The 24,750-nt window shown below is 49.6% G+C and overlaps 1 protein-coding gene across 5 annotated transcripts in view; it reads left to right on the top strand.

The window, feature by feature from the left end:
- Positions 1–2,683: 2,683 nt before the first annotated feature.
- The window catches only part of ENTPD8 (ectonucleoside triphosphate diphosphohydrolase 8), a 38,115-nt gene continuing 16,048 nt past the window's right edge, over positions 2,684–24,750 (top strand). For 3 of the 5 annotated variants that reach the window (XM_084821384.1, XM_084821387.1, XM_084821388.1), the window contains exons 1-2: positions 2,684–2,872; positions 22,898–23,025. In XM_084821384.1, the coding sequence (XP_084677510.1) occupies positions 22,900–23,025 (126 nt within the window). In that variant the 5' untranslated portion in view covers positions 2,684–2,872; positions 22,898–22,899. Of the gene's footprint in view, positions 2,873–20,508; positions 20,824–22,897; positions 23,026–24,750 lie in introns of those variants that run through there. The other 2 variants (XM_084821386.1, XM_084821385.1) reach the window with 2 other exon arrangements.

Genomic DNA, 24,750 nt, shown 5'->3' with positions numbered 1-24,750 from the left:
CCAAAATCAGAGCCACCAGCCTCCACTGATGGGAGTTGTAGTCTCCCATCTTCCCATCACTTCTGCCCATGTCCTGAAATGATCATCTGATGCCTTGTTCCAAGTGCCCCCCCCCCCACACACACACATACTGAAATTCAGTGAGGGGCAACTTATGAGCAGGTCTTTTCTGCAGTGGCCCCCAACTTGTGTGATGCCTTCCCTAGAGAACTAGTCTGCCTAGCACCTACTTTGTTGACTTTTCAGTGCCAGGCAAATAACCTTTCCATTCTCCCAGGCTTTTTAAAAGTATGTTTAACTAAACAACTTGGGACCAGGATACCGGAGAGAGTGCCTGTCCCTTACCAATCTGCCCAGTCACTGAGGTCTTCGGAGGGCTCGCTCCTGGTGGTAACATATGGACCTATGGCCCGACTGGAGTCTACCAGGAGAGGAGCCTTCAGTGTGGCAGCCCCCTTTCTTTGGAACTCCCTGCCTCTGGAGGTCAGGCAGGCACCAACACTGGGTGGTTTCCGGTGCCTCCTGAATAGCACTATTTTAGGAGGCTTTCCTTAATTGACTAGTTACGGGTTTTGTTGGCATTGTGTGTTTTTTAAACAAGTATAAGTTTACGTTTATACTTGTTTTACTCTTTTTATGCTCTTACTGTTTTTTCTGTTCACTGCTCCGAAATCTGTTCTAGATATGGAGCAGTATACAAATATTTTCAATCAATCAATCAATCAATCAATCAAGTTTAATTGCTGCTTGCTTTGCTTTTTAAATATGTTTAATGCTGCATTTTAAAATAATCTTCTCTGTATTTTTAACTGCTTGGTTACTGATCACTTTAAATATTGCATTTCTGTTGCTGCTTTTAAAACAATACCTTTCCCATGTGTTATTGGTTTAAATTAAAGGTTTAAATATTGGTTCATTATTGGTTTAAAATCACTTTTGTTTGTATTATGTACAGAGCTTTGTCTGCAGGGCGACACAGAAACTAAATATATAAAGAGAGCAATTCGATGTCCCCTAGACAGCATCGGGGGCGGGGTCATAGGATATTTTGGATTCTTGGATCTGAGGTTGGCGTCAGCGCTCTGACTTCGGACCCAGGAGCCCGAGCTCCCTGCTGCACTGGCTGCCTCTCCGAGGTCAGAAAGCAACCTCGGAGCGGCAGGAAAGGGGACGTTCCCATGGGCAGGGAGGGGAGGGGACTGGGCATGCCGCTGTACGAGGAATCCTCTGGCTTCCCCAGCCTCCTTCTCTCCTCCCCCCCCCCCCGATGCCTCAGCTAGGGCAAAAAGGCCCATCTAGCTGACATGCAGAGCGGGAGGAGCGCAGAGGCAAATATCACCTCCACTGCCCCTCCCGCTCCCTTTGGATGACCATAAGCCTCTGAGTTTGGACGCTTGCAGCCATCCCCTTAGGATCACACCCAAATACATCCTTTTAACTGGGGCTGCACAGGACTGGAAGAAACGTCAGGAGGTGCATTTCACCAAGTCAGGCCATGAGTCAGTTTGGCCCAGGTGTGGTTGACACTGACTGGCAACGGTTCCCCAGGGTTTCAGACAGGGGCAGGGTTGTAATGGAACCAGGGCTCACGGGGACGCAGTGCTGGGACTTTCCTATGAGCAGTGACAAGGACGTCAGCTGCCGCCCACCTCAGACTTCCCCATTCCCTCTGAACCTAGCGGACATCCTCACAGCAGCTGGGAGGACATGAATTTTCCCAGCAATAATATACTATTCCCTGTTGTAATGCGAAGTATTTGGGGGGTGGCTCAGTCTCAGCTGGGCAATTAAGACCCACTAGCTTTGCAAAATGCCTGCTCCTGGTGGAGATGAAAACTCCTAGAGCGGTTTTGTTGATAAAGATCAACAGAGCTAGCTGCCTGCAGTGTTTGGACTTTCCCTGGGGATGTGGTGATGGGGACTGTCATGATGAATGCCTGCATTTAGACATTTACCTTTGTACCACTGGTCAGGGCTCTTTCCCAGGCCTGCCTGGAGATGCTGCCAGGGATCGAACCTGGGACCCTCTGCAATGCAAGGCAGGGGCTCTACCACTGAGCTATGGCCCTTCCCCTAAACAATAAAGTAAGATTCTAGTCCTCATGGTTGTGAAAAAAGGGAGGATTTAAATGGGAATGTAGGAAGCTGCCTTATTCTGAGTCAGTTCCTTGGTCCATCTAGCCCAGTGTCATCGACACTGGCAGCGAGGGCTCTCCAGAGTTTCAGGCAGGAGTTTTTCCAGCATTGCCTGGAGAGGCTGGGGATTGAACCTGGGACTTTCTGTGTGCGAAACAGGGGCTCCACCACCGAGCTAGTCTCTCCTGCCCAGGGAGGGAGGCTGGCTTTTGCCCAGCGCGGGGCCTAGCTCTCGCAACTCTCTCTCTCTCTCTCTCTCTCATTCTCTCTCCAGGTTTGACAGGTGCACACTCACCTGCAGCACTGAGAGAGAGAGAGAGAGAGAGAGGCAAACACCATATCCTTGACCTCACACTGTGAACGCATCAAGGAAACGGTAGCTCGAAATTCTTCCGCCTGAAACTGTTGCGTCTCGGTGCAACTCTGTGGGGAAGTGTCCCCACTCAAGGCCCGGCCTATAAACAAAACCTGTTAGCAGGATGTGCCAAGGGGGTGTTGCCCAGCTGGCTAAAGAGGGGGAGGCTGGTGAAGGATTCCGGTTCCAGCTATAGGGGAGGGAGGGAGGGAGGGATGAGGAGGGGGGTTGATTGGCTGGCTGAATCTCTATGAACAGGCAACCTTTGTACATCTGCACATCGGCTGTTTGGTGGCGACGAATTTGCTCGCTCTACCCTGGCATGATCCTTCTGGTGTGTGCTCAAGAACCGTCCACCTTGCTCTCTTCTGCCCCCTGGAGGTAAGTAGAAAACACCCCCTGCCCCTGCCAGCGGGGAACAGAAGCAGATGGCAGAGGCAGGGGCCAGAGAGACGTTTCTCTCCCTCTCTTGCCAAAGCAGAATTCATCCAATGAAATTGACTGCCCAAAGATTACTAGAAATCTGTGTTGAGCAGGTTACACCATTCCCCCCCCCCACACCCGAGCATGGGGGGTGGGGGCTGGTAAGATTTAGATCGGGGCCCTGCTCCTACTCTAAAGAAAAAGGAGAAGATTCATAGCTGCTAAACACAGATTTAAAATTCATGTTTGTTTTGACCCTGATAGGAGGCAGATTCAGGACAGATAAAAGGAAGGACTTAGGACACAACCTGGAATTGGCGTGTGGAACCCACCTCCACAAAGTGTGGAAATGGCCACTGGGTTAGAGATGGCTTTAAAAGAGAGTGAGGCAAATCTGCAGCGGTGGAAATGTCTATGGAGGGCTACTAGTCATGATGGGTATATTTGATTTCCATGTTCAGAGACGGTATAGCTTACCGGTTCCTAGGGAGCAGCAAGTGAAAGAGGAAATGATTGCTTCTTTTTTGTGGGCCTTCCAGGGGCATCTGGTTGACTGTTGACAGAAGCAAGACACTTAGTCAGATGAATCTTTGATCTAATTAGCAGGAGCTCTTTTTATGATCTGATCAAACGGGAGTTAGATGCATTCGACGAGGACAGATCCATCAACAGCTTCTAGCCATGACAGTATTATAGGGGTGGGCAAATTGGTCGATTTTGCTTTGTCCTGCCATCAATTTTCTAACATCTCCAGTTGTTTCTCTCCAAATATGAAGAACTTTGCAAATTTTGCTAAATTCTGATTTAAAACGAACTGAACTGAAATTCTAACCCATTTGCACTGGCCAAATCCAATCGCTGCAGCTACTCCCAGCATGAAGAGGACAATGTTGTGCCTGCCTGCTGTGTTGGTGTTAAAGATGAGGAGTCTGTCAGAAAAAAGAGAGGCACCAATCCTCCTTCAGCACTAACAGGGTTGAACGCACAGAGATTCAAAGCCAGACCTTTAAGAGCGAAGGCCCTGGGGGTCTCCAACATGGGCAAAGACACCTCTCTTGGCACCCGCCAGGCTCCCTTTCCCTCTGCATTTTTATTTTATTTCTTAAGATTTTTCGTAATCGAAAAAACGCAAGTGGGAGGCTGGCCTGCTGCAAAGCAAAGTGCTGCCCTCCGGTGCTGTCTTTATTTGGGTTCAAAAGAGTGGTTTTGTGTTTTGCAGCTCAGACTCCATCTCTGCCTTGGACTTTGGTTCTTGGGCAACTTAGGGAATGAGCCTATGCATGTTTAGACAGAAAAAAGTCCTACAACTCCCAGCGTGCCCCAGCCAGTTACCAAGGAAAGAGCCTTCTCCTTGGTGGCCCCTGTTTGCAAAATGCCCTTTCCAGGGAGTTCTGTCTGGCTTCTTCACTGTATACATTTAGACATCAGGCTAAGACCTTCCTCTTCCAACAGGTATTTAGGGTGCAATCGCGCAGAGTGGTAGGAGGCAGTATTGCAACCGAAACTCTCCCCACGACCTGAGTTCGATCCCAGCAGAAGCTGGGTCTCGGGTAGCCGGCTCAGGTCGACTCAGCCTTCCATCCTTCCGAGGTCGGTAAAATGAGTGCCCAGCTTGCTGGGGGAAAGGTAGTCACGACTGGGGAAGGCAATGGCAAACCACCCTGCTATAGTCTGCCATGAAAACGCCAGCGAAAGCGGCGGCCCTCTAGGGGTCAGCAATGACCCGGTGCTTGCACAGGAGGAACCTTTCCTTTTTTTCCTTTCCTATGTATGTTTAGACACAAAAAAGCCCTACAACTCCCAGCATGCCCCAGCCAGCATGGCTGGCGGGGGCATGCTGGAAGTTGTAGGACTTTTTTTCTGCCTAAACATGCATAGGATTGCAACCTTATTTTCCTTTTAGGCTCACCCCTTTGCCTTCTGGGAAATGGGTGTTTTGCGAGCAACCATGCCCACTCTCTCAAAGTCTGAAATATGCTCACTGATGCCCCAAAATTGGGGGCCAGTGACTAAGCGCTCAAAGTCTTGGGCCTGGACGGACTAATCTGTCTGTTTGCGTTTCTCCCCCATTTGAAGTTTCTTTCAATCTCGAATTCTTTTTGTCCTGAATGTGCGAATTTTGGTGAATACTTCTCAAAACCAAACTGAAATGAAATGCTCACCCACAGACAGTAAATAGAGCTTCTAGGCACAGGTGCAGGCTACTTTCCAAAGCCAGTTGCTTGGGAGCAACAGTGGGAGATGGCTGTTGCTTAGATGGCCTGGGTGCAGGCTTACTGCAGGTATCCAGTCTCTTTCCAAGCCTATTTCAAAGTGTTTTAACCTGTAAAGCTGGCTGGGGGATTATGGGGAGTCTTGTTTAACACATCTGGAAGGCATCAAGGTAGGGGAAACTGCCGTAAACGACTTGGGGCCAGCCAGGTTTCCTGAAGGAGTCTCTCTTCCCAGGGGCCTCCACCAAATCAGGTGAGGTGGGTGACAACTAAGAAGAAGGCCATTTCTGTGGTGGCACCTGGCAGGCCCACGCTATGGTATTTTCTGCACCAGGCTGAAGACTTTTTTTATTCTCCCAGGCATTTTAAGAGCTGTTTTTACTGCTTTTCGATTGCAACACTTTTGTTGCTGCTGTTTTTACTTTGGTTGTATGCGCTGATGTTTTGTTTTACTCTTGGCTGCTGGTTTTATCTTGGTTTTTATTATGTGCTGTGTTTTATTCATGGCTTTATTGTTCGTATTTCATGGATTTTTAAATAGATTTTACACTACCCAGGGAACTTGGGTTATCTGGTGGCTTAAAAGTATTGTATATGGGGTTGGATCCAGATTGACACTGGATCAACTGCGCTGGCGGAAGTGGAGTTCCCCACCCACTTCTTCCTATGTGGTGTAAGGGTGCTGAACGGGCGGCCCTCAGTCTAATTTTGAAAGCCTTCTCCAAGTGATCAGTTTGGACTCCTGGCAAGAGCTCACTGGCTAGGGAGGGAGGGAAGGAGGGAAGGGGTGGGAGAAAGATGGAGGGAAGGGGAGAGAGAGAAGATAGGGTAGCCCCACCCACATTTAGCATTGGCCCACCCACCATGAACTTCTCCCCGCACTCACCAGAGGCAGGTGACTCCCAACAGATTGCTCCAAGGACAGAAAAGAGACTCCACATCTCTGGTACCAATGCTGGCTCCAGGTTTGGGAGGCCCGTTGGGCAAGACTCCCTCAATGGGCCCCCTCTTTCAGTGAGCCCACCTTCTCTCCACCATGGTCACCAGCTGCTATGGCTCCTCCTCTTTCTCCTCATTGCTCCCACTTGCTTGCTTGGCAGGCAGAGCGCCAGGGAGCAAGCAGGCCGTGGCATCTGCTGCTCCTCCCTCTCACCACCTCCGCTGCCTGGGCCAGAGCAGGAGGCCCGGGAACACGCAGGTTGCAATGGGAAGAGGAGGAGCCACTCCAGGGGGCTCTGGTCAGGGGGCCCCTGCTAGGGTGCGGGCCCTCGGCAGGTGCCTGGCCACGCCGACCCTCGACGCTGGCCCTACCTGGCACAGTGGCCAAGAAGCTGAGCTACAAATCACGAGTTCTAGTTCAAGTCTTGTCCACCATGGACTCCCCACAGGCTGAGAGTCTGTGAGTGGCCCAAAGTCACCCAGTGTCAGTGAGCTTCCGTGGCCGAGTTTGGCTCTACCTTGCAGGGTTGTCGTAAGTATTAAAAGAACATCATGGTGTGTGAAATGCTTTGAATGTTCTCAGGTGGGACATAAATTCTAGAAAGCTAGATACATTCGCTAGTACAAAGTAATAAATTTAAGGCTGCAACCATTAATTGATAAATCATTTACTGATTGATCCCCCACTTTTTCTCTCGCACACGAACCCAAGGTGGCTGACATGGTCCCCCTCCTCTTCATGTTATCCTCACGACAACCCTGTGAGGTAGGTTAGGCTGGAAGTCAGTGATTGTCCCAAAGTCAGCTTCACAGCTGAGCAGGGATTCACAGCTTCACAGCTGAGCAGGGATTTGCACCCATGTCTTTCTGATCCTAGTCCAGCTTTCCCCAACCTGGTGACCTTCAAATGTGTTGCATAACAAATCCCACCATCCCCAGCGAGCGTGGCCAACTGTCAGAGATGCTTTAGACCAGCTCATTCTCACCTGATTTCTTCTTAAAATACCCCAGATACAACAGCTGGCAGAGGTCCATCAAATTAGGAATCTATATCTATATCTATCTATATATTTGCAAGCAAATTACGGTTGCAATAATTTGAATAAATTATTTCAAATGGATCACTTCCTGTCCTGAAAAACAGTTGATCCATTCACCGAAAGCAGGGGTAAGGAACACGAGATGTTGTTGTACTCCGACTCCAGTCAACCTCAGCCAGCATGACTAATGGTCAGGGACGATAGGCACTGCAGTCCAACAACATCTAGACATCCACATGTGCCTCATCCCTGATACTTCTCCAACCTCTCCTGCCTTCAGATGGCATCCCATAGAACAAGTTGTACCTTGTTCAGATATCAATCACCAAAAAAAGCTTTTAAAGTCCGGGAGCAGGACGTATCCAGGGTAATCTTAGCGACTACAAATGTGGTTTGGGAAGCTCCAGGCTGGAATCCCATCTCCGCGGCAGACTCACTTGGTCGTTGCTGGGCACTGGCAGAGGTTCCAGAGGTCACAGCCGCTGCTTTTCTGCCGGTCTTGTATGTTCTGGTTGTGTGATTTTCTCCTCCCGCGCTGACCACACATTGAGTACAACAGCCATTCCGCCAGTATCTTCCCCTTCCCCTGGCATAATGTGAGTATAGGATTGCTTTGCCCCCCTGGTAGGGCTCTGGCATTTTCAAATGGTTATGTAGCAGAGAGAATTTTGGCAAGTGCAAATTCTCTTGCCTCTGCAGCACCGGGAAGTCCCACTTGCAAAAGTCCCTCATCTACATAACGGTTGCGTGTTGCTACTGGGCTTTTTCATGCTGGGAGATGGTTGTTTTCATTTAGATTTGATTTTTCCCTGCTGCTAGGCTGTACTTTGCATAGATAAATTGCTTTGAGTATGTGATGTTTTATTTTTATTTTTTTTATCCCTTGAGCCGCTTCAGGTCCATAAAAAGAACAGGGTTGCCAACTATTCAACTTTCATCTGTTGCTGGTGTTCAGGTGGTGGGTGGACCCAGTTGATGACTTTCTGAAAGAACAGGGAAACATTAAGTCATGCCAAATTCCTTGCAAAAAAGGATGCCACTCTCTCTTGAAGAGGGAGGTGGCAAAGAAGACAAAACTTGCCCGGCTCAAGAGTGGCCAAAGCAAGTGATTCAGAAGAATATCCGGCACACCCAGGACAAGGTTGCCAACTTTTCAATTGGCCCCTATTGCTCTGCCTTTGAACAGCAGCTTCCTCTGGAGCTCTCAGCGGGGGGGGGGGGGATGTTTGTGATATTTGTGTTATGTTGTGTTCTGTTTCACTGGCTGATTTCTGCATATTGAGCTGCTCTTAAGTAGCACAAGAACTGTCCACATTTAGGTTAGTTGGCAACCCCAACAGCCATGGGATGCATGCTGGCAGGTGCAGGGGTTGGGGAAGCAGAAGCCAAAAGGGTCTAAGTGACTTTTAAGAAGACGGGCAGTGCCGCCAGACAGAAGCCAGCACGTAAAGAACAGGGAAACAGCACAGCTGGGGGAAGTAAGTACACAAGGAGGAGGGGCTATAGACCTTTGACTATTGGGCAGTATAGAAATGAAATAAATAAATAAAATATTGGAGATGGACCCGTGAATCAGTGTGCACTCTGAATAACAATGGATTTCAGAGAGTGAGGAGAGATAAGCAGTTGGTTGCTTGGTGCTTCTGGAACAATAACATTGGAAAAGTGGTGGCAGTAGTGGGATAGAGATAGTTCTTCATGACAGGGACAGAGATGCATACCTTTACACTGCTTTGAGCACATTTATGTGAGGAAGTGGCATAATAATAATAATAATAATAATAATAATAATAGATTTCTTCATCCTCTTTGGCATCTGGTGTTTTCTTGTCTATCCCTTTCTCTTTTAAAAAGAAACCCTAAATGAAAATATTAAGTGGATCCTAGCTGCATAGAATATGCCTCTAGTTTGTCAGATTAGAAGTGGGAAGAGCGGAATTTAAAAAACCCCATCCAGTGGTGTGCTTAGGTACTTTTAAGGCTCGGAATGGAATGGTCCTACGGACCGCCACATGTTTTCTGGCTCTGTCTGTCTGCCCCTGGGCCTTCCTGGAGTTTTCCCTCCACCAAACACCTTTGTTCCGAGTAAAGAGCGATATCTAACTTTTCGAAAGCCGGACTGATGGTTATCTCACGATCCATTAAAGAGCGGATGAAAAGTCTGGGCTCCTCAGGCATTTGAAGTGCTTAAAAACCAACAGCAACATTTCCTGCTTCTGCATAGGCGTGCCCACCTGCTATGAACTTGCTCGAACAACAATATTATCTCGCCTTTAGATGCACCAGGCCCATGCGTTTAAAGGTCAAAGGAGGCCATGAATCCTGGAGGTCAGTTTGGGGGCAGGGGGAGGCACCAGCAACCATGCCGGCTCCAGGTTTTTGAGGGCCCCTGGGAAAGACACCCTCCATGGGCCCCCTCCCTCAATGCTGCTGTGGTTGCCAGCTGCCCTTGCTCCCCTTCCTGTCTCTTATCACTGCTGCCACTTGCTTCTTTGACAGGCAGAGAGTCAGGGAGCAAGTTGGCTGAACATACCAGCATAATGTAGCTGAAAGCTCTTCCTGCCTTAGGAGAGACATTTCAAACTTTAATAACGGGGAAAAACTGCACGAAATCCAAGAAACCACCAAAAGATCAGCAGTTGGGGAAAACCCCAGAAGAGCCCTGCTGGATCAGGCCAAGGCCCCTCTAGTCCAGCATTCTGTTCGCTCAGTGGCCAACCAGCTGCCCACAGGAAACCCACAAGCAGGACAGGAGCGCAACAGCACCCTCCCGCTGTGCGATTTGTAGTATTTTAGGGAGGAATAAGGCATAAAAGAGCAAACTGAGTAGCAGGTACATCGCTCACCTGGTCACAGTCTTCCTCTCTATAGTGGGATGCTTTGTATTTGTCTTTAAATTGTTAATGATTCCAAGTGTGCCTCTGTGCATGTAAATCTCCATGAGCCCCTGCCAAAGGAAGTGAGGCGGGTCGCTACTAGGAGGAGGGCCTCTTCTGCTGTGGCACCCCGGCTGTGGAATGAGCTCCCTAGTGAGGTTCGCCTGGCACCTACATTGTATTCCTTCCAGTGCCAGGTGAAGACCTTTTTATTCTCCCAGGCATTTTAGCATTTTAGCTTCCTAGTCTTTTAGATGTACTGTTTTAAATCTGAATTTTCAATTTCTGCACTGCTGCTAGGTTTTATTCTGGTTGTATTGTTATATTGTGGTTTTAAAGTTTTTATATTTTATATTGTTTTACTGTGTGCTTTTTGGTTTTAATTTTTGTGAACCATTCAGACAGCTTCGGCTATTGGGCAGTATAGAAATAAACAAACAAACAAACATATGCAAATGCTGTGCAAATCTGTGCCCTTTTTTGGGTGATGCATCTCCCATTGTTTAATTTTTTTGAGATGCAGAACGGCCACCCTAGATACTGGCAGGACATGGAGGACAGCCTCTTCCAAAGGGGGTGGGTGGGGCAGGGATGCTGAAGGCAGCCCAATATGAAATTAAAAATTAAATTGAGAAGGAATCCCAGCCATATTGCAAAGACATGGCTCCTGAATATTAAAGAATGGCAGAAGAACTAGAACAGGCCCGGTGCCATGGGTAGGCATGGTCGGGCTCCTACCCAGGGCCCACACCCCAGCAGGGGCCCACTGGCAAGAGCCCCTTGGAGTTGCTCCTTCTCTTCCCCCTTGCAACCTGCTCACTCACCTGCCTCTCGCTCTGGCCCAGACAATGGAGGTGGTGAGGAGGAGGAGCGGGAGATCCCGCAGCCCCCTGGCTCCCTGGCTGTGCCTTGTCAAGCAAGCAAGTGGGAGCAATGAAGAGGAAGAGGAGCAAGAGCACCTGGTGACCATGGCGGTGAGACAGTAGCAAGGTGGCCCATTGAGGGTGTCTTGCCCAAGGGCCTGAAAAATGTGGACCCGGCACTGAACTAGAAGCTGTTCAGAACTTAGCCTCTCCGCTCTCAACCTCAACTCTGTCTCCCGCTCTCTCTCTCCTCACATTAGCCGTCAGCACTTTCAGCTGAACAGGGCCGGCTCTACCATTAGGCAGAGTAAAGCTGCCATCTTCAGGGTCACTTGCTGAAGGGCAGCAAATGGTGGTGAGGTGTTGGAGGAGAGAGCTCCACGTACCACTCAGCCTGGCCATTGCCCCCTAACCAACCTGCTGTTGGAATGTGCCGGAATGAATGACTCCACACAATCTACGGAATGAATGACTCCACACAATCTACAAAAATGCCGGAATGAATGACTCCACACAATCTACGAAACATGAAATCCGCATGGAGCGGATTTCACAAAATCCAGACATCTCTACTTACTGAAGAGCTTTCAACTAAAAGAGCTTCAATATGCTGGTATTTTTGGCCACACCTCTTTTGCTTTTGGCCACACCCCTTTCCCCTTCAGTCCACCCACCACTGGAATGCGGCCCCCGAGAGCTTGTCATGCAGCCCTCGGACTGAAAAAGGTTCGACACTCCTGATTCGGACACTTGGGACTGTCTGACGTTTCCCCACAGCTTTTCAATGGCAGCCCCACATTCAAGGCACTCTTAATGGAACCAAGGTATATGTCACACCTGTTGCCGTGGCCAGGCCTTACCAGTGGTCACACGGATGGGAACAACTGGAAACGTGGCTGATGCATCCAGCATTTGCGTGGGGCCAGGGAGCCGTCGGAACAGACGCCCCTGCCTTCTTCCACATGCTGGCGACAGTGATTCTTGTGAGTCATTGCCACTTGTGATGGACCGGTGTAGCTGCTGGTGTCAGCTGGAGGCCCTTCTCTCTCCATGGCTCTTTGGAATGCGCTGACGATGTTTGCTGAGGGTTTGCTCTCCCTGGGTCAAGTCCCTGGGCTTTGTTGAACATGGGGGTGGATCCCTTTGTTTACCTGAAGCCTGTTTTGTATATATGTTTTCTTTACGAGGAATTTAATCAAGGCCCGGTTTATATAGGTATTTTGTTTACAAGGGATTTATCTAAGGCTCCTTTCGTGTATGCACCTCTCTCTCTCTCTTTCTCTCATACACACACACACACACACACACACACAGAAATGCTCTTTCTCATTATTGCTCCCACTTGCTTGCTTGACAGGCGGAGAGCCAGGGAGTCAAGAGGCCGCGGCATCTCCTGCCCCTCCTCCTCACCACCTCCGTTGTCTGGGCCAGAGCGAGAGGCAGGGGAACAAGCAGAGTGCAATGGGGAAGAGGACGAGCAACTCCGGCGGACTCTTGTCAGTGGGCCCCTCGGCACGTGCCCAACTATGCCTACCCTTGACACCAGCCCTGCTCAAAGCACTCCATTTACTGTTCTAGCTGAGCACGTGATTTCCTATCATTCCCCAGAGGAAGCCTCCAATCCATTACCATCCAGCTGGTTAATGGGCAGACTCATCCTATGGGGGAGAGGAAGGGTAAGAAATCGCAGTGGAGGGAACCAGCTTTTCCTATGTTCTGCCCTCAGGGCCAGCCCAAGACAGTTTGCTGCCTGAGGCGGAACAGGAAGTGGCACCCCCCCACACACACACATACATGTCCCCCCAAGTCAAAGTGCGTAGTGCCCAGGGCCATTCTAATTATTTTGGTATCTGAGGCTCAGGAAGCCCTACAAGCACCTCTGCTTGGGCAAAAAATACAGGAACAATACATTAAATAACTAAAGAAAATATGAGCACCCTTTCAAAATCAGTCACCTGGGGCAGCTTCCTCCCTCCACTTAATGGTGGGGCCAGCCCTGCCTAGCAGGTTACATTGGCAGGGCGCAAAGTGGAGGGGCACTGCATTTTCCCCCCTTTCCTTTTGGTCTTTTATGGATTGTTTCTTTTTCTGTTTTAACCGTTCCCTCCCATTGCTCTCAGTGGGCAACCCACAGCCTCTCCCGGCATGCCCATTGAGAACCTCCTTTTTGTGCTGTCTGATGCCAGAGAAGCACCAGCTGTGGACTTTCTGCAGAGAGGGCTGCGGTTCAGCGGCAGGACATGTCCTTTGCATGCCGAGGGTTGAATTCCCACTTCCCGGCACTTCTGGGTAGGGCTGGAAAAATTAAGAACAGCATAAGAACATAAGAAGAGCCCTGACCATCTAGTCCAGCATTCTGTTCACACAGTGGCCAACCAGCTGCCCACGGGAAACCCACAAGCAAGACATGATTCCTGTGTGAAACCCTGGAGAGCTGCAGGAGCCAGTCAGTGTCGACAGTACTAGGCTAAATGGCCCCATGGTCTGACTCAGTATAAGGCAGCTTCCAATGTTCCTATGATGAACCATTGGACTGATCCAGTAGGGCTCTTCTGATGTCCTCATCAGCCATAATAGTTAGGAATGGAACCTCCATGCTCAAAGGCAGGCTACTCTCAGAGCTGGGGGCATAACACTGAGGAGACCAGTAATCTAGTTGGCCACTGTGGGTAGCCAAATGCAGACTACATGGACTTTTGGTCTGGTTTAGGAAGGTCTGTCACTGGGGAATCTGTTTCTCTTTCTGCTCGACGGAACTCTGCGGCATGCCCGACTCTGCTTGCATTTACAGAGCAAGCCACAGGTTTTCCTGAACTCTGAGAAGATTTTGCATATTTTGTTTGTTTGTGGTGAGCCATAATTTGCGCAAATAGAAATTTGCACAAATTGCAGTCAAAATTCGTGCACATTTGCACAAAATTCAGCTGAAATTTGCACAATTTGTGCACATTTGCACAATATTCAGCCAGAATTGGCACAACTTAAAAAATACAAAAAAATCCACAAACTGGCCCAAATCAATGAAGATCAAGTTAGGCTCCACAGCAGAAAACAGCCCAAAGTCCGGGGAGCTGAACTGAAAGAAGCTAATTGAGCTTCACCCCCAAAATGGATTCCTCTGACAACCCTATTCTGGTTCAGCTGGGCTGCCCTTATGTTCTCTTCTTCCCTGCCAGCCTCCACCTCCCCACTCAAAAACAACTGCCTCTCCAGAAAGTAAACATTGTTAACTTCAGTTTATGTTGCAAGAACAACTATTCTGGTATGACCAGATCCCTTGTGAGATTACACGTTCTTAATATTTTTTCTAAAAAAGGAAAGTCTTGCAATAAGTTTACTAACACATCCTGCTTGCAAAGCCTGTGTAAGACAGAAAATGAACGGCACGCAGACAAGTACCTTCAGCAGATAGCGGGAGAGTGGAGTGTGTGTGTGTGTGTGTGTGTGTGGAGGGGTGGAGCAGTGAAAGCTGCTGTGAGAACAGGGGCGTCACAACTGCACAAGAGTGTTGAGTTTTTCAGCTGTGATATGTTGAAACCAGAGCATATTGGGGGTTATGCCCAAGCTTGCCCACCTTTGAACTTCCCCTTGCAACTGTGCCATTACTAACAGCAGCTCACGTTTATGCGGGTTGACTAGGATGGCCACTTACCCACTGTGAAAAAAGAGAAAATGCATCGCCCAAGAAAGAGGGTGCCATTTTGCATAAAATGTGCATATTCTAATTTAGATGAATGCAGGTGCACATTTTGAAATAATGACTACAATTTAATTAGAAATACTGTAAATCTCATCACAGTGGGGAAGGACTGTGACCAGGTGACCAGAGTACCCGCTCAGTCTGCTATCTGAGTGCTAAGTGTTTTCCTCCTAATGGTTCTTTGACTTTGAACCAGACTTGGACTTGACCTGTCAAACAGAGGACAGACTAGAGCTGTATGGATTTTATAACATCCATTTTGTCTGCATTTTGTGGATTGTCAGGTGCCTTTTGTTCCATTGTCCGCTGATTGGCAGAACTGGATTTTTCCAATTTCCTGAATGTACTCATATTCGCATTTGCGAAAATTTGCACTTGTGAAAATGCACAAATCCCCCCCAGATGCACCCCCCCCAAATGTGCATTTTCATTCTTTAGCCTATGGGGGAAATGCACATTTTCACCAATGTGGTTTTTTTAAATTTTACATATTTTTCTATTACTAAATTTGTGTAAAATTCCAGAAAGTTAAAAAAAAAAAACCAGACTGCAAGTCCGTGAGATCTGTGTGACTCAGGAAAGGCCGGTCCACTGAAGAAACTGGGGGTCAGATTTATAGAAATCCAAACTCATTTGATTCTGTTCTGTTGCCGATTTATCCAACATCCCAAGTACTGCTCTCTGTAAAGTAGCTCACACAGCCACCTTAACATTCCCTTGGGAGCTCAATGCGAATTACTCCCCAATAAGGGTGCATAGGATTGCATCCTTGGTGTGTAGCAATGAGCAGGTGATTATGTCTAACTCCACATCGTGTAGAACAGTTGTTGGAGGGCTTCTGTCCTGAAAGGTGACCAAGAAATATTTTAAACAGATAAATAAAAATGAGCAGGGGTGTTGAACCTCTTTCAGCCTGAGTGCCAAAGCTCTCAGGGGCCACATTCCAGTGGTGGGCAGGGCTGAAAATGGGCGTGGCCAAGAACACGAGCCCTTTTTTTAGCTTAAAGTTCTTATTTCCAATAACTCGGCTTTAGGAAGAGGCATTTCAACTTTTTAAAATGGCGGAGAAACTGGAAACCACTGAACAATTGGTGGTTAGGGGAAAGTGGGTGGAGCCAAGGGAAGGGGGTGTGACTATCCTGGAAACCCAAGAGGGCTGGATTGGGACCCCTGGTGTGCTAGATTTGACCCTCAGGTGGGCTAATTTGGCCCCCAGGCCTAAAGCTCAGCACCCCTGGTGTAAAACTTTGCTTGCTGCTTTCTGTGGATCAGATCTCTGCAAAAGGAGCAGGAGCTGGACGGGCCAGTTTTTTATCTGTAGCTAGTTGGCAACACTAGACGTGCCCTTATGGAACACCCGCCCATCTTGGCAGGCTTCTTGACCCAGCCTGCTGTCTTGCTTAGGCCCAGCGGACTGGACTTCCCTGAATTCAGCAAAGCCCAAGGGCAAAAAAGAAGCCCAAGAAAGGGGGTGACATCATATTCTTGAAAGAGAAATCGGCCCACCCTGACCCCGAGGTTCCCCCACTTCCACAGTGTTGATCTTGCTGCAATGTGTAGCCTGCTTTGGCTCATTCCCAGTTCAGCCACACCAGAAAACCCGGCATGGCTGCCAAGAGCAATATGTGAATCCTTTTTTTCAAAGCCGGAAAAGCATCCCCGTATCTCTAAGGGTCGTCTCACTGCCAGCAGCTCGGGGAGCAATGAGGAAGGCCCTGGAGTTCTAAGGCGGCTCCAAAGGTCAAAATTAAGTAAACCTTGCAAACAGGCTAATTTTGACCTTTTGGGTGCTCTGTAGTAGCTCTGGATGCCATTTTGTTCTTTTTATATAATCACCCCTGTCCCATATTTGGCACCCATGGATCTCCTGTGGATGCAGCCCACAGGGGACTCCTGGGGGCGAAAAAGGCCCCCAAACCTCTCGAAGTTGCCCACCCCAGCTTTACTGCATCGCGCCCCCACACCCTCTTCCCTTTTCTCTGTCGCACCCCAGCCCCTCTCCCCCTTACCTTTACCACCACTGCCTCATCAGCTCTCTGGAGAGCTGTGAGGCCAGAAGAAGCAGCCGGCATAGCTTTCCAGGGAACCTGCCCGGCTGCCCTCTGGCTCATGCTCAGAGTGAAACAGAGTTTGGTCAACTGCTCCCCAGAGCACTGCTGGCCACTCTATCCCTGTGGTATTTGGCAAATGGGAGAGTGGGACCCTTGGGACAGATTAGGGATTCTGTTGGTGTACCGCCCACCCCGCTGCCCAACGGACTCCCTGCCTGAGCTGACGGAGGTGGTCTCAGACTTGGTGTTGAGGACCCCCAGGATGATGGTCCTGGGGGATCTCAACTTCCATGCCGAGGCCGCTGTATCCGGGGCGGCTCAGGACTTCATGGCTGCCATGACAACCATGGGGCGGTCCCAACATGTCATCGGCCCAACGCATATAAAAGGACACACGCTTGATCTGGTTTTCTCGACTGGGCAGGAGGATGGTGATCTGAAAGTAGAGGAATTAACATCTGTCCCTTTGTCATGGTCAGATCACTTCCTGCTGAGGTTTAGACTTCTGGCAGCCTTTCCCCTCTGCAAGGGTGGGGGACCTATTAAAATGGTCCGCCCCCGGAGATTAATGGCTTCCGATGGATTCCAGAGGGCTCTGGGGGATTTTCCTGCTGGTATGGCTGGTGCTCCTGTCGAAGCCCAGGTCACTCTGTGGAATGCAGAGATGACTTGGGCGGTTGACACGATCGCGCCCAAGCGCCCTCTCCCTCTGAGCAGAGCCCGGCCAGCTCCTTGGTATACACCTGAGCTGAGGGCAATGAAGCAAGAGGGGAGACGGCTAGAACGCAGGTGGAGGAAAACTCGTGCTGAGTCTGACCGAACACAGGTTCGGTCAAGAGCCCACTATCGAGCCTACTCTGTGGCAGTGAGGGTGGCAAAGAGGCAGTTCTTTTCCACCAGCATTGCATCTTCTCAGTGTCGCCCGGCGGAGCTTTTCCGAGTGGTTCGCGGCCTGTTACATTCTGGGCCAGGGAGAGAGACGGTGGAACCCTCGGTAGCACGCTGTGACGAGTTTGCGCGGCACTTTGAGGATAAAGTCGCTCAGATTCGTCATGAATTGGACACCACGATTAATGCAGTTCCATTGGTAGAGGCGTTCAGAGCACCGTCTGGTCCAGTTTTATTGGATGAGTTTCAGTTACTGAGGCCTGAGGATGCGGACAAGGTGCTTGGCCAAGTCCGATCGACCACTTGTGTGCTTGACCCTTGCCCTTCATGGCTTAGTAAATCAAACAAGGAGGGGTTGTCCGGCTGGGTCCAGGAGGTTGTAAATTCCTCCTTGAGGGAGGGAGTGGTGCCTGCTGCTTTAAAAGAGGCAGTAATTAGACCACTCCTGAAAAAGCCTAACCTGGACCCAGAGGATGTTAACAATTATAGGCCAGTGGCCAACATCCCCTTCCTGGGCAAGGTGCTTGAGCGGGTGGTTGTAGGACAGCTCCAGGCACTGTTGAATGAAACGGATTATCTAGATCCATTTCAATTGGGCTTCAGGCCTGCTTTTGGAACGGAAACTGCCTTGGTCGCCCTGTGGGATGACCTCTGCCGGGAGAGGGACAGGGGGAGTGCGACCCTGTTGATTCTCCTGGACCTCTCAGCGGCTTTCGATACCATCGACCATGGTATCCTTCTGGATAGGTTGTCTGGGTTGGGAGTTGGAGGCACTGCACTACAGTGGTTCCGCTCCTACTTGGATGGCCGATTCCAGAAGGTGGTGCTGGGGGATTATTGCTCTGTGCCATGGCAATTGTGCCATGGGGTTCCACAGGGCTCTATTCTATCCCCCATGCTGTTTAACATCTACATGAAACCGCTGGGGGAGGTTATCCGGAGGTGTGGGCTGAGGTGCCATCAATATGCGGATGACACTCAGCTCTACCTCTCTTTCTCATCAAAACCAGGTGAGGCAGTGGCTGTTCTGAACCAGTGCCTGGGCACGGTAATGGACTGGATGAGGGCTAATAAACTGAAACTCAATCCAGACAAGACGGAGGTACTGTTAGTGGGTGGTTCGTCTGCCCGGCTAGGTGATATTCAACCTGTTCTGGAGGGGGTTGCACTCCCCCTAAAGGATCAGGTTCGTAGTTTGGGGGTGCTCTTGGATCCAGAACTGTCACTTGAGTCCCAGGTGAACTCAATGGCACGGAGCACTTTTTATCAGCTTAGGCTGGTATACCAACTACGCCCTTATCTGGACAGAGATAGCCTAGCTACAGTTATCCATGCTCTGATAACTTCTCGTCTGGATTACTGCAATGCGTTATACGTGGGGCTGCCTTTGAAAACGGTCCGGAAACTTCAGCTGGTCCAAAATAGGGCAGCAAGATTGTTAACAGGGACTGGCCTGCGAGCTCATATTACGCCAGTACTTTTCCAGCTGCACTGGCTGCCGGTCCATTTCCGGGCCCGATTCAAAGTGCTGGTGTTAACATTCAAAGCCCTTAACGGCTTGGGGCCAGGTTACCTGAAGGATCGCCTCCTCCCATATGTGCCTGCCCGGACCTTAAGATCATCCTCAGCGGCCCTTCTCCGTGAGCCCCTGCCAAAGGAAGTGAGGCGGGTGGCTACTAGGAGGAGGGCTTTTTCTGTTGTGGCACCCCGGCTCTGGAATGAGCTCCCTAGTGAGGTTCGCCTGGCGCCTACACTGTACTCCTTTCGGCGCCAGGTGAAGACCTTTTTATTTTCCCAGGCATTTTAGCTTTCTAAATTTTTATCTTTGCTGTTTTAAATCTGTATTTTAAACTCCTGTACTGCTGCTAGGTTTTATTGTGGTTGTATTGTTATATTGTGGTTTTAATGTTCTATATATTTTAAATTGTTTTATTGTGTGTTGTTTGGTTTTAGTTTTTGTGAACCGCCCAGAGAGCTTCGGCTATTGGGCGGTATAGAAATGAAATAAATAAAATAAAAATAAATAAATAAATTGGGGGCTTCTGCAGCATCTGTGTGAGAGCCCCACCGGCCCCACTCTCACACTGTGCCAAATGCCATGGCAGAAGAGCTCTCCAGAGCGCCTGCTGGAGAAGGCGGCGGAGGTCCTCTTGGTGGGGTCAGGTCAGGGGGAGTGACGCAGTTCACCAGTCCTCCCACTCCATTGCCTGAGGCAAGGGCTTCATGGGAGGGCCAGATCACTCTTGTCCAGATGTTTAAGAACAGAAGAGCCCTGCTGGATCAGACCAAGGTCCATCGAGTCCAGCATTCTGTTCTCACTGTGGCCAGCCAGCTGCCCATGGGAAACCCACAAGCAGGACTGGAGTGCAACGGCACCCTCCCGCCCATGTTCCCCAGCACCTAGTATACATAGGCAGACTGCCTCTGGTACTGGAGATAGCATAGAACCATCAGGACTAGTAGCCATCGATAGCCTTCTCCTCCAGGAATGTGTCTGACCCCCTTTTAAAGCCATCCACATTGGTGGCCATCACTGCATCTTGCGGAAGCGAATTCCTTGGTTTAACTCTGCACCGTGAGAAGGAGTGCTTGCTTCCATCTCCCACGAATCAGCTTCATGGAATGGCCCCGCTGGGTTCGGGAGAGGGAGAGAAATGTCTCCCTCTCCACTTTCTCCACACCATGCTTAGTTTTCTACACCTCTGTCCTGTCTCTCTTCACTCACCTTTTCCCCAAGCTCAGCAACCCCAGCCGCTGTAACCTCCTCTCTTAGGGGAGATGCCCCAGCCCCTTGATCATTTCAGCTCCCCCTTTCTGCACTTTCCCCAGCTCGACCATGTCCTTTCTAATGTTTATTGACACACGCTGCAGGCTTCAGTCCAGCATGCAGCACCAAGCATGTTGCCATGGCGGTCATGCAGCCCTCAACAGCAAAACGATGCCCCAGCCCTGCTCCGGAAGGATCTCGGTGTGCGGGTGTGCGAGTGCGCACGCACATCTTGTCTCTAGCACGCATGCACGTCTGTGTACCCTCCTTCACACTAAGGAGCCGTGCAGTACTCAACCATTTCACAGCTGCCGAGACCCGTTCTGAACTGTCGCCAACTTATCGCAGGGCAATTACATCTCACTAGTATAACTTTAACCAGAAGAACCTTTAGGTGTGTGTAATTGGGTGTGCGGGGAAACGACTCGAGCAGCGAACTGGGATGTTACAAGTACGTTTGCCGCTTCCATCTGTGAAATATTGGAGGGTATATGTGACAGCTCTCACCTGTGCGTGTGTGTGTGTATTTACAAAGAGGGGAGTGAAGCTCACAGACTTGGCTGGCATCAAAGGTAGGCATGGTGGGGCACCTGCCAAGGGCCCACACTCCAGCAGGGGCCCACTGACCAGAGCTCTCTGGACGTGCTCCTCCTCTTCCTCATTGCAACCTGCTTTCCCCCTGCCTCTCTCTTTGGCCCAGACAATGGCGGTGGTGAGAAGGCGGAGTTCAGATGCCACGGCCTCCTTGCCCCCCCCCCGCTCTCTGTTTGCCAGGCAAGCAAGTGGTACCAATGAGGGGGAGGAGGGATAGCAACTGGTGACAATGGTGGTGAGAAGGTCGACTCACTGGGGGGTCCTTTGAGAAGGTCGATTCACTGGGAGGTGGGTCCTTTGGAAGAGGCCTGGGAGGGGGTCCTTTGAGAAGGACTGGGAGGGAGGATCCTTTGAGGATTGGGAGGAGGGATCCTTTGAGAAGGTCGACTCACTGGGAAGGGGGTCCTTTGAAAGAGCCTTGCCCAAGGGCCCTCCAAAACCTGGAGCTGGCACTGGGAGGTCAACTCACTGTGGGGGGGGGGGTCCTTGGAAAAGTTTGATTCACTGGGAGGGGGGTCCTTTGGAAGAGGCCTGGGAGGGGGTCCTTTGAGAAGGACTGGGAGGGAGGATCCTTTGAGGATTGGGAGGAGGGGTCCTTTGAGAAGGTCGACTCACTGGGAAGGGGGTCCTTAAGAGCCTTGCCCAAGGGCCATCCAAAACCTGGAGCTGGCACTGGGAGAAGGTCGACTCACTGGGAGGAGGGTCCTTTGAAAGAGGACTGGGAGGAGGTCCTTTGAGGACTGGAGGGGGGCTTTGAGAAAAGTTTGAGAAGGTTGACTCACTGGTAGGGGGGGCCTTTAAGAGCCCTGTTCAAGGGCCTTCCAAAACCTGGAGGTGGCACTGCTCGCACACACATCCAAACTGGTTACTCCATCTCATGAGTCTGCCTCACTTGCCTCTTAGAATAATAGACTAAGGGCACATTCCTACGCATATTTAGACAGAAAAAATGTCCTACGACTCCCAGGGAACTGTAGGACCTTTTTCAGCCTCAACATGCATAGGATTGCAGCTTTAATTAATGTTCTAGGCTGGCTTGCTGCAAAGCAAAGGGCCGCCCGTCCAGCACCATGTTTGTTTGGGTTCCAAAGTGTAGTTTTGTGTTTTGGCGCCCAGACCCCACCTCTGCCTCGGACTTAGGGTCGTGTTTAAGTTATTTTTCTTTTAGCCTCACCAGTTTAGCCATTTCCACACCTACAATCCTGGCGTACAATTATAATATGCAAGGTTGCTTATTGTTCCCTCCATTTCCGACATTCATGTTTGAGTGCCATTGGTTTTGCAGTCAAAGTAGTATCCCCTGTGCCCAAGAAGGGAGTTATCAGCATGCTTGCATGAACCCTGACGCTTACAGAAGCACAAATAAAATATTTAGGGGGGATAATCCTAAGGGGGAGGGGATCCCAGAACAGCCCAATGACGTGGCCAGGACCCACAACATGCTAAGTGACTGTTGTGTGGCGGGGGGGGGGGGCACACAGCAGAAAACTGGGTTGGAGGGGCATGGGATGAAGTTTCCTGGAGGAGGCATAGCTGGCTGGAATTCTGAATAGGAGCACTTCAGACTGCAACATTTTGTTGAAGTTCTATGAACTTTATTTAGTCTTATGGTTAAGAGAACAAGAATGTTCTGAAAAAGATGGACACTTCTATTAGCATTCAGCTATGCAGGGGCGCGCCAAATGTTTTGGACCACAACTCCCATCATCCCTAGCCAGCATCACCAGTGGTGAGGGATAATGGGAGTTGTAGGTCAAAACTTTGGAGCTAACAAATCTAAAACCACACACCAGCATCTCCTACGTAAACCTCGGAAGTCAGCCTTGAAATGTGGCTGAAAAATATCTAAGCTTGACATTTGGCAAACCTCCTTGGGAAGGTATTTCATTCTCACAAGATCTGGCAATCAGTTTAAATGGCTTTGGGGGAAGATTAAGAATCCCAGAGGGCCACATTGGGACCAGGCGGACCAGATGTGGTGCACAGCCCCGAGTTTCTATACCTTTGTCATATGGGGTCAGCAAGGACATTCTCACGTTTTTACGTTCATAGAAATGGCCTTCAAATGGAACAGCTGGTACCTCCCTGCAGCCCTGCTGCTTCTGGGCATATTCTCCCTCACGGCCCTGATCCTCAACTTGGTGGGAATTCACAAGGTCACGCTACCTGCCGGGAACAAGGTGAGCGTGCCGAGCAATTGCAACTAATACCATACCTTTATTTTAACTAACTGGGGCTAATAGCGCTGGATGCCGACTTGATCCCTCTTTCAAAAGAAAGAGCGTAACCTACTGGTTTTCTGAAACTTGTCAGCTCTGACCAGTTTTGCAGTGTAGCACCTTTTATATTTGTACGCATTTTTTTTTAAAGGATTACATCAGAGATCAGGGCAGGGAATGTTTTTCGGCCCAAGGTTTGAATCAGTTCCAGGCAACTATGCCAGGGGTCATGTGACTGCTGTGGATGGGGCCACATCTCAAAGTGGGCAGGGCCACCCACTGCTGAAATGAGGTCTGGCAATGTGATTGTCATCCCCCCCCCCACAATCACGCATACACTCAAACATTGCTCCTCCCCCACTGCAATCCAGCTTTTTATAAGCCTCCATCAATACCACAGGAGGCTTTTTTAAAGCCTCCATCGATACCAAGGGAGGCTTTTTTTTATAGCCTCCATCAATACCAAGGGAGGCTTTTTTAAAGCCTCCATCGATACCAATGGTGGCTTTTTAAAAAGCTGGATTGCAGCAAGGGAGTGGCGATTTTTGAGGGGCATTGCAGTCTTGGGGAGGAGAGGATTAGGCATCCCTCCCCAGTAGCCACCCTCTCCCCCCAAAATACTCCCTGTGCTGCAATTGGGCTTTTAAAAAGCCTCCATTGGCACCAATGGAGGCTTTTTAAAAAGAGTGTGGCAGGGGAGCAGGGGAGCTGTGTTATCTCCAATCAGTGATCAGAGATCTGGCAGGGAAGCTGGAAGGCAGATGGGGGCCTCCCGTGTGCCATGTTAGGCATGTGGGCCGGCCGTTCCCATCTCTGGAGTGGGATGTCAAGGTGATGTAAATTCCTATTTGTGATCAGTCCATTTTAAGCCTGGATGTAAACTGCTCTTTCCTTTTTGTTTAAAATATTTAATGCAGGGGTGGGGAATGTGTGATCCTCCAGATGTTTGGTGGACTGCAACTACCTTCAGCCCTATCCAGCACAGCCAATGACCAGGGATGATGGGAGTTGCAGTCTGTCAACATCTGAAGGGCCACATGTCCCCCACCCGTCGCTGATTTAATGGTTGTCCTTTGTATAATAAAATCTTTGATGGTTGATGGTGGGATCTTACATAGTCTGTTTGATGCAGCTCTTCTCAATGATAATATTGTGTCATTATGTCCTGTGGTCGTATGATAAAGAACAGGTGAGGGACATTACTTCAGGTCTTCCTGAAGGCATCTCTTTGACCACTGTGAGAAACAGTGAACCTTTTGTCTGATCCTTCGAGCAGGGCTCTTCCTATGTTCTCCCAGAATTGCCAATTCCAGGATTGGCAAAGCAAGTTTCTAGTCCACAGGGATAGGGAGACAGACTTGAAAAGTCTGGGTGTGGGTTAGTCCTGCTGATGGCTCAAAAATTTGGGTGATGAGGAGGTCAGACTTCATTACTATATAGCTTTGTCTCCCCCCCCCCACTCCACATGATGAGGAGGGACATTTTCTTCATTAGCATAATTAATTCAAATTGTAGAATCCAGCTTGTCTTGGCACATAATCTGCAACATTTTTTTAATATGTTTCTATTAGGGATGGACAATTCTGTCAATTTCAGTTTCTCCACATTTCTTATTTTTTCAGTCTTAAGTTTGTTTCATCTCGAACTTTGCAAATTTTTCCAATCTGAAATTCAGTTTATTCCAAA

Source organism: Heloderma suspectum, chromosome 14, assembly GCF_057233095.1.
Source record: "Heloderma suspectum isolate Gila_16-S chromosome 14, 16-S_ref, whole genome shotgun sequence".
NCBI lineage: Eukaryota > Metazoa > Chordata > Lepidosauria > Squamata > Helodermatidae > Heloderma > Heloderma suspectum.
This window is presented reverse-complemented; position numbering and strand designations above follow the sequence as displayed.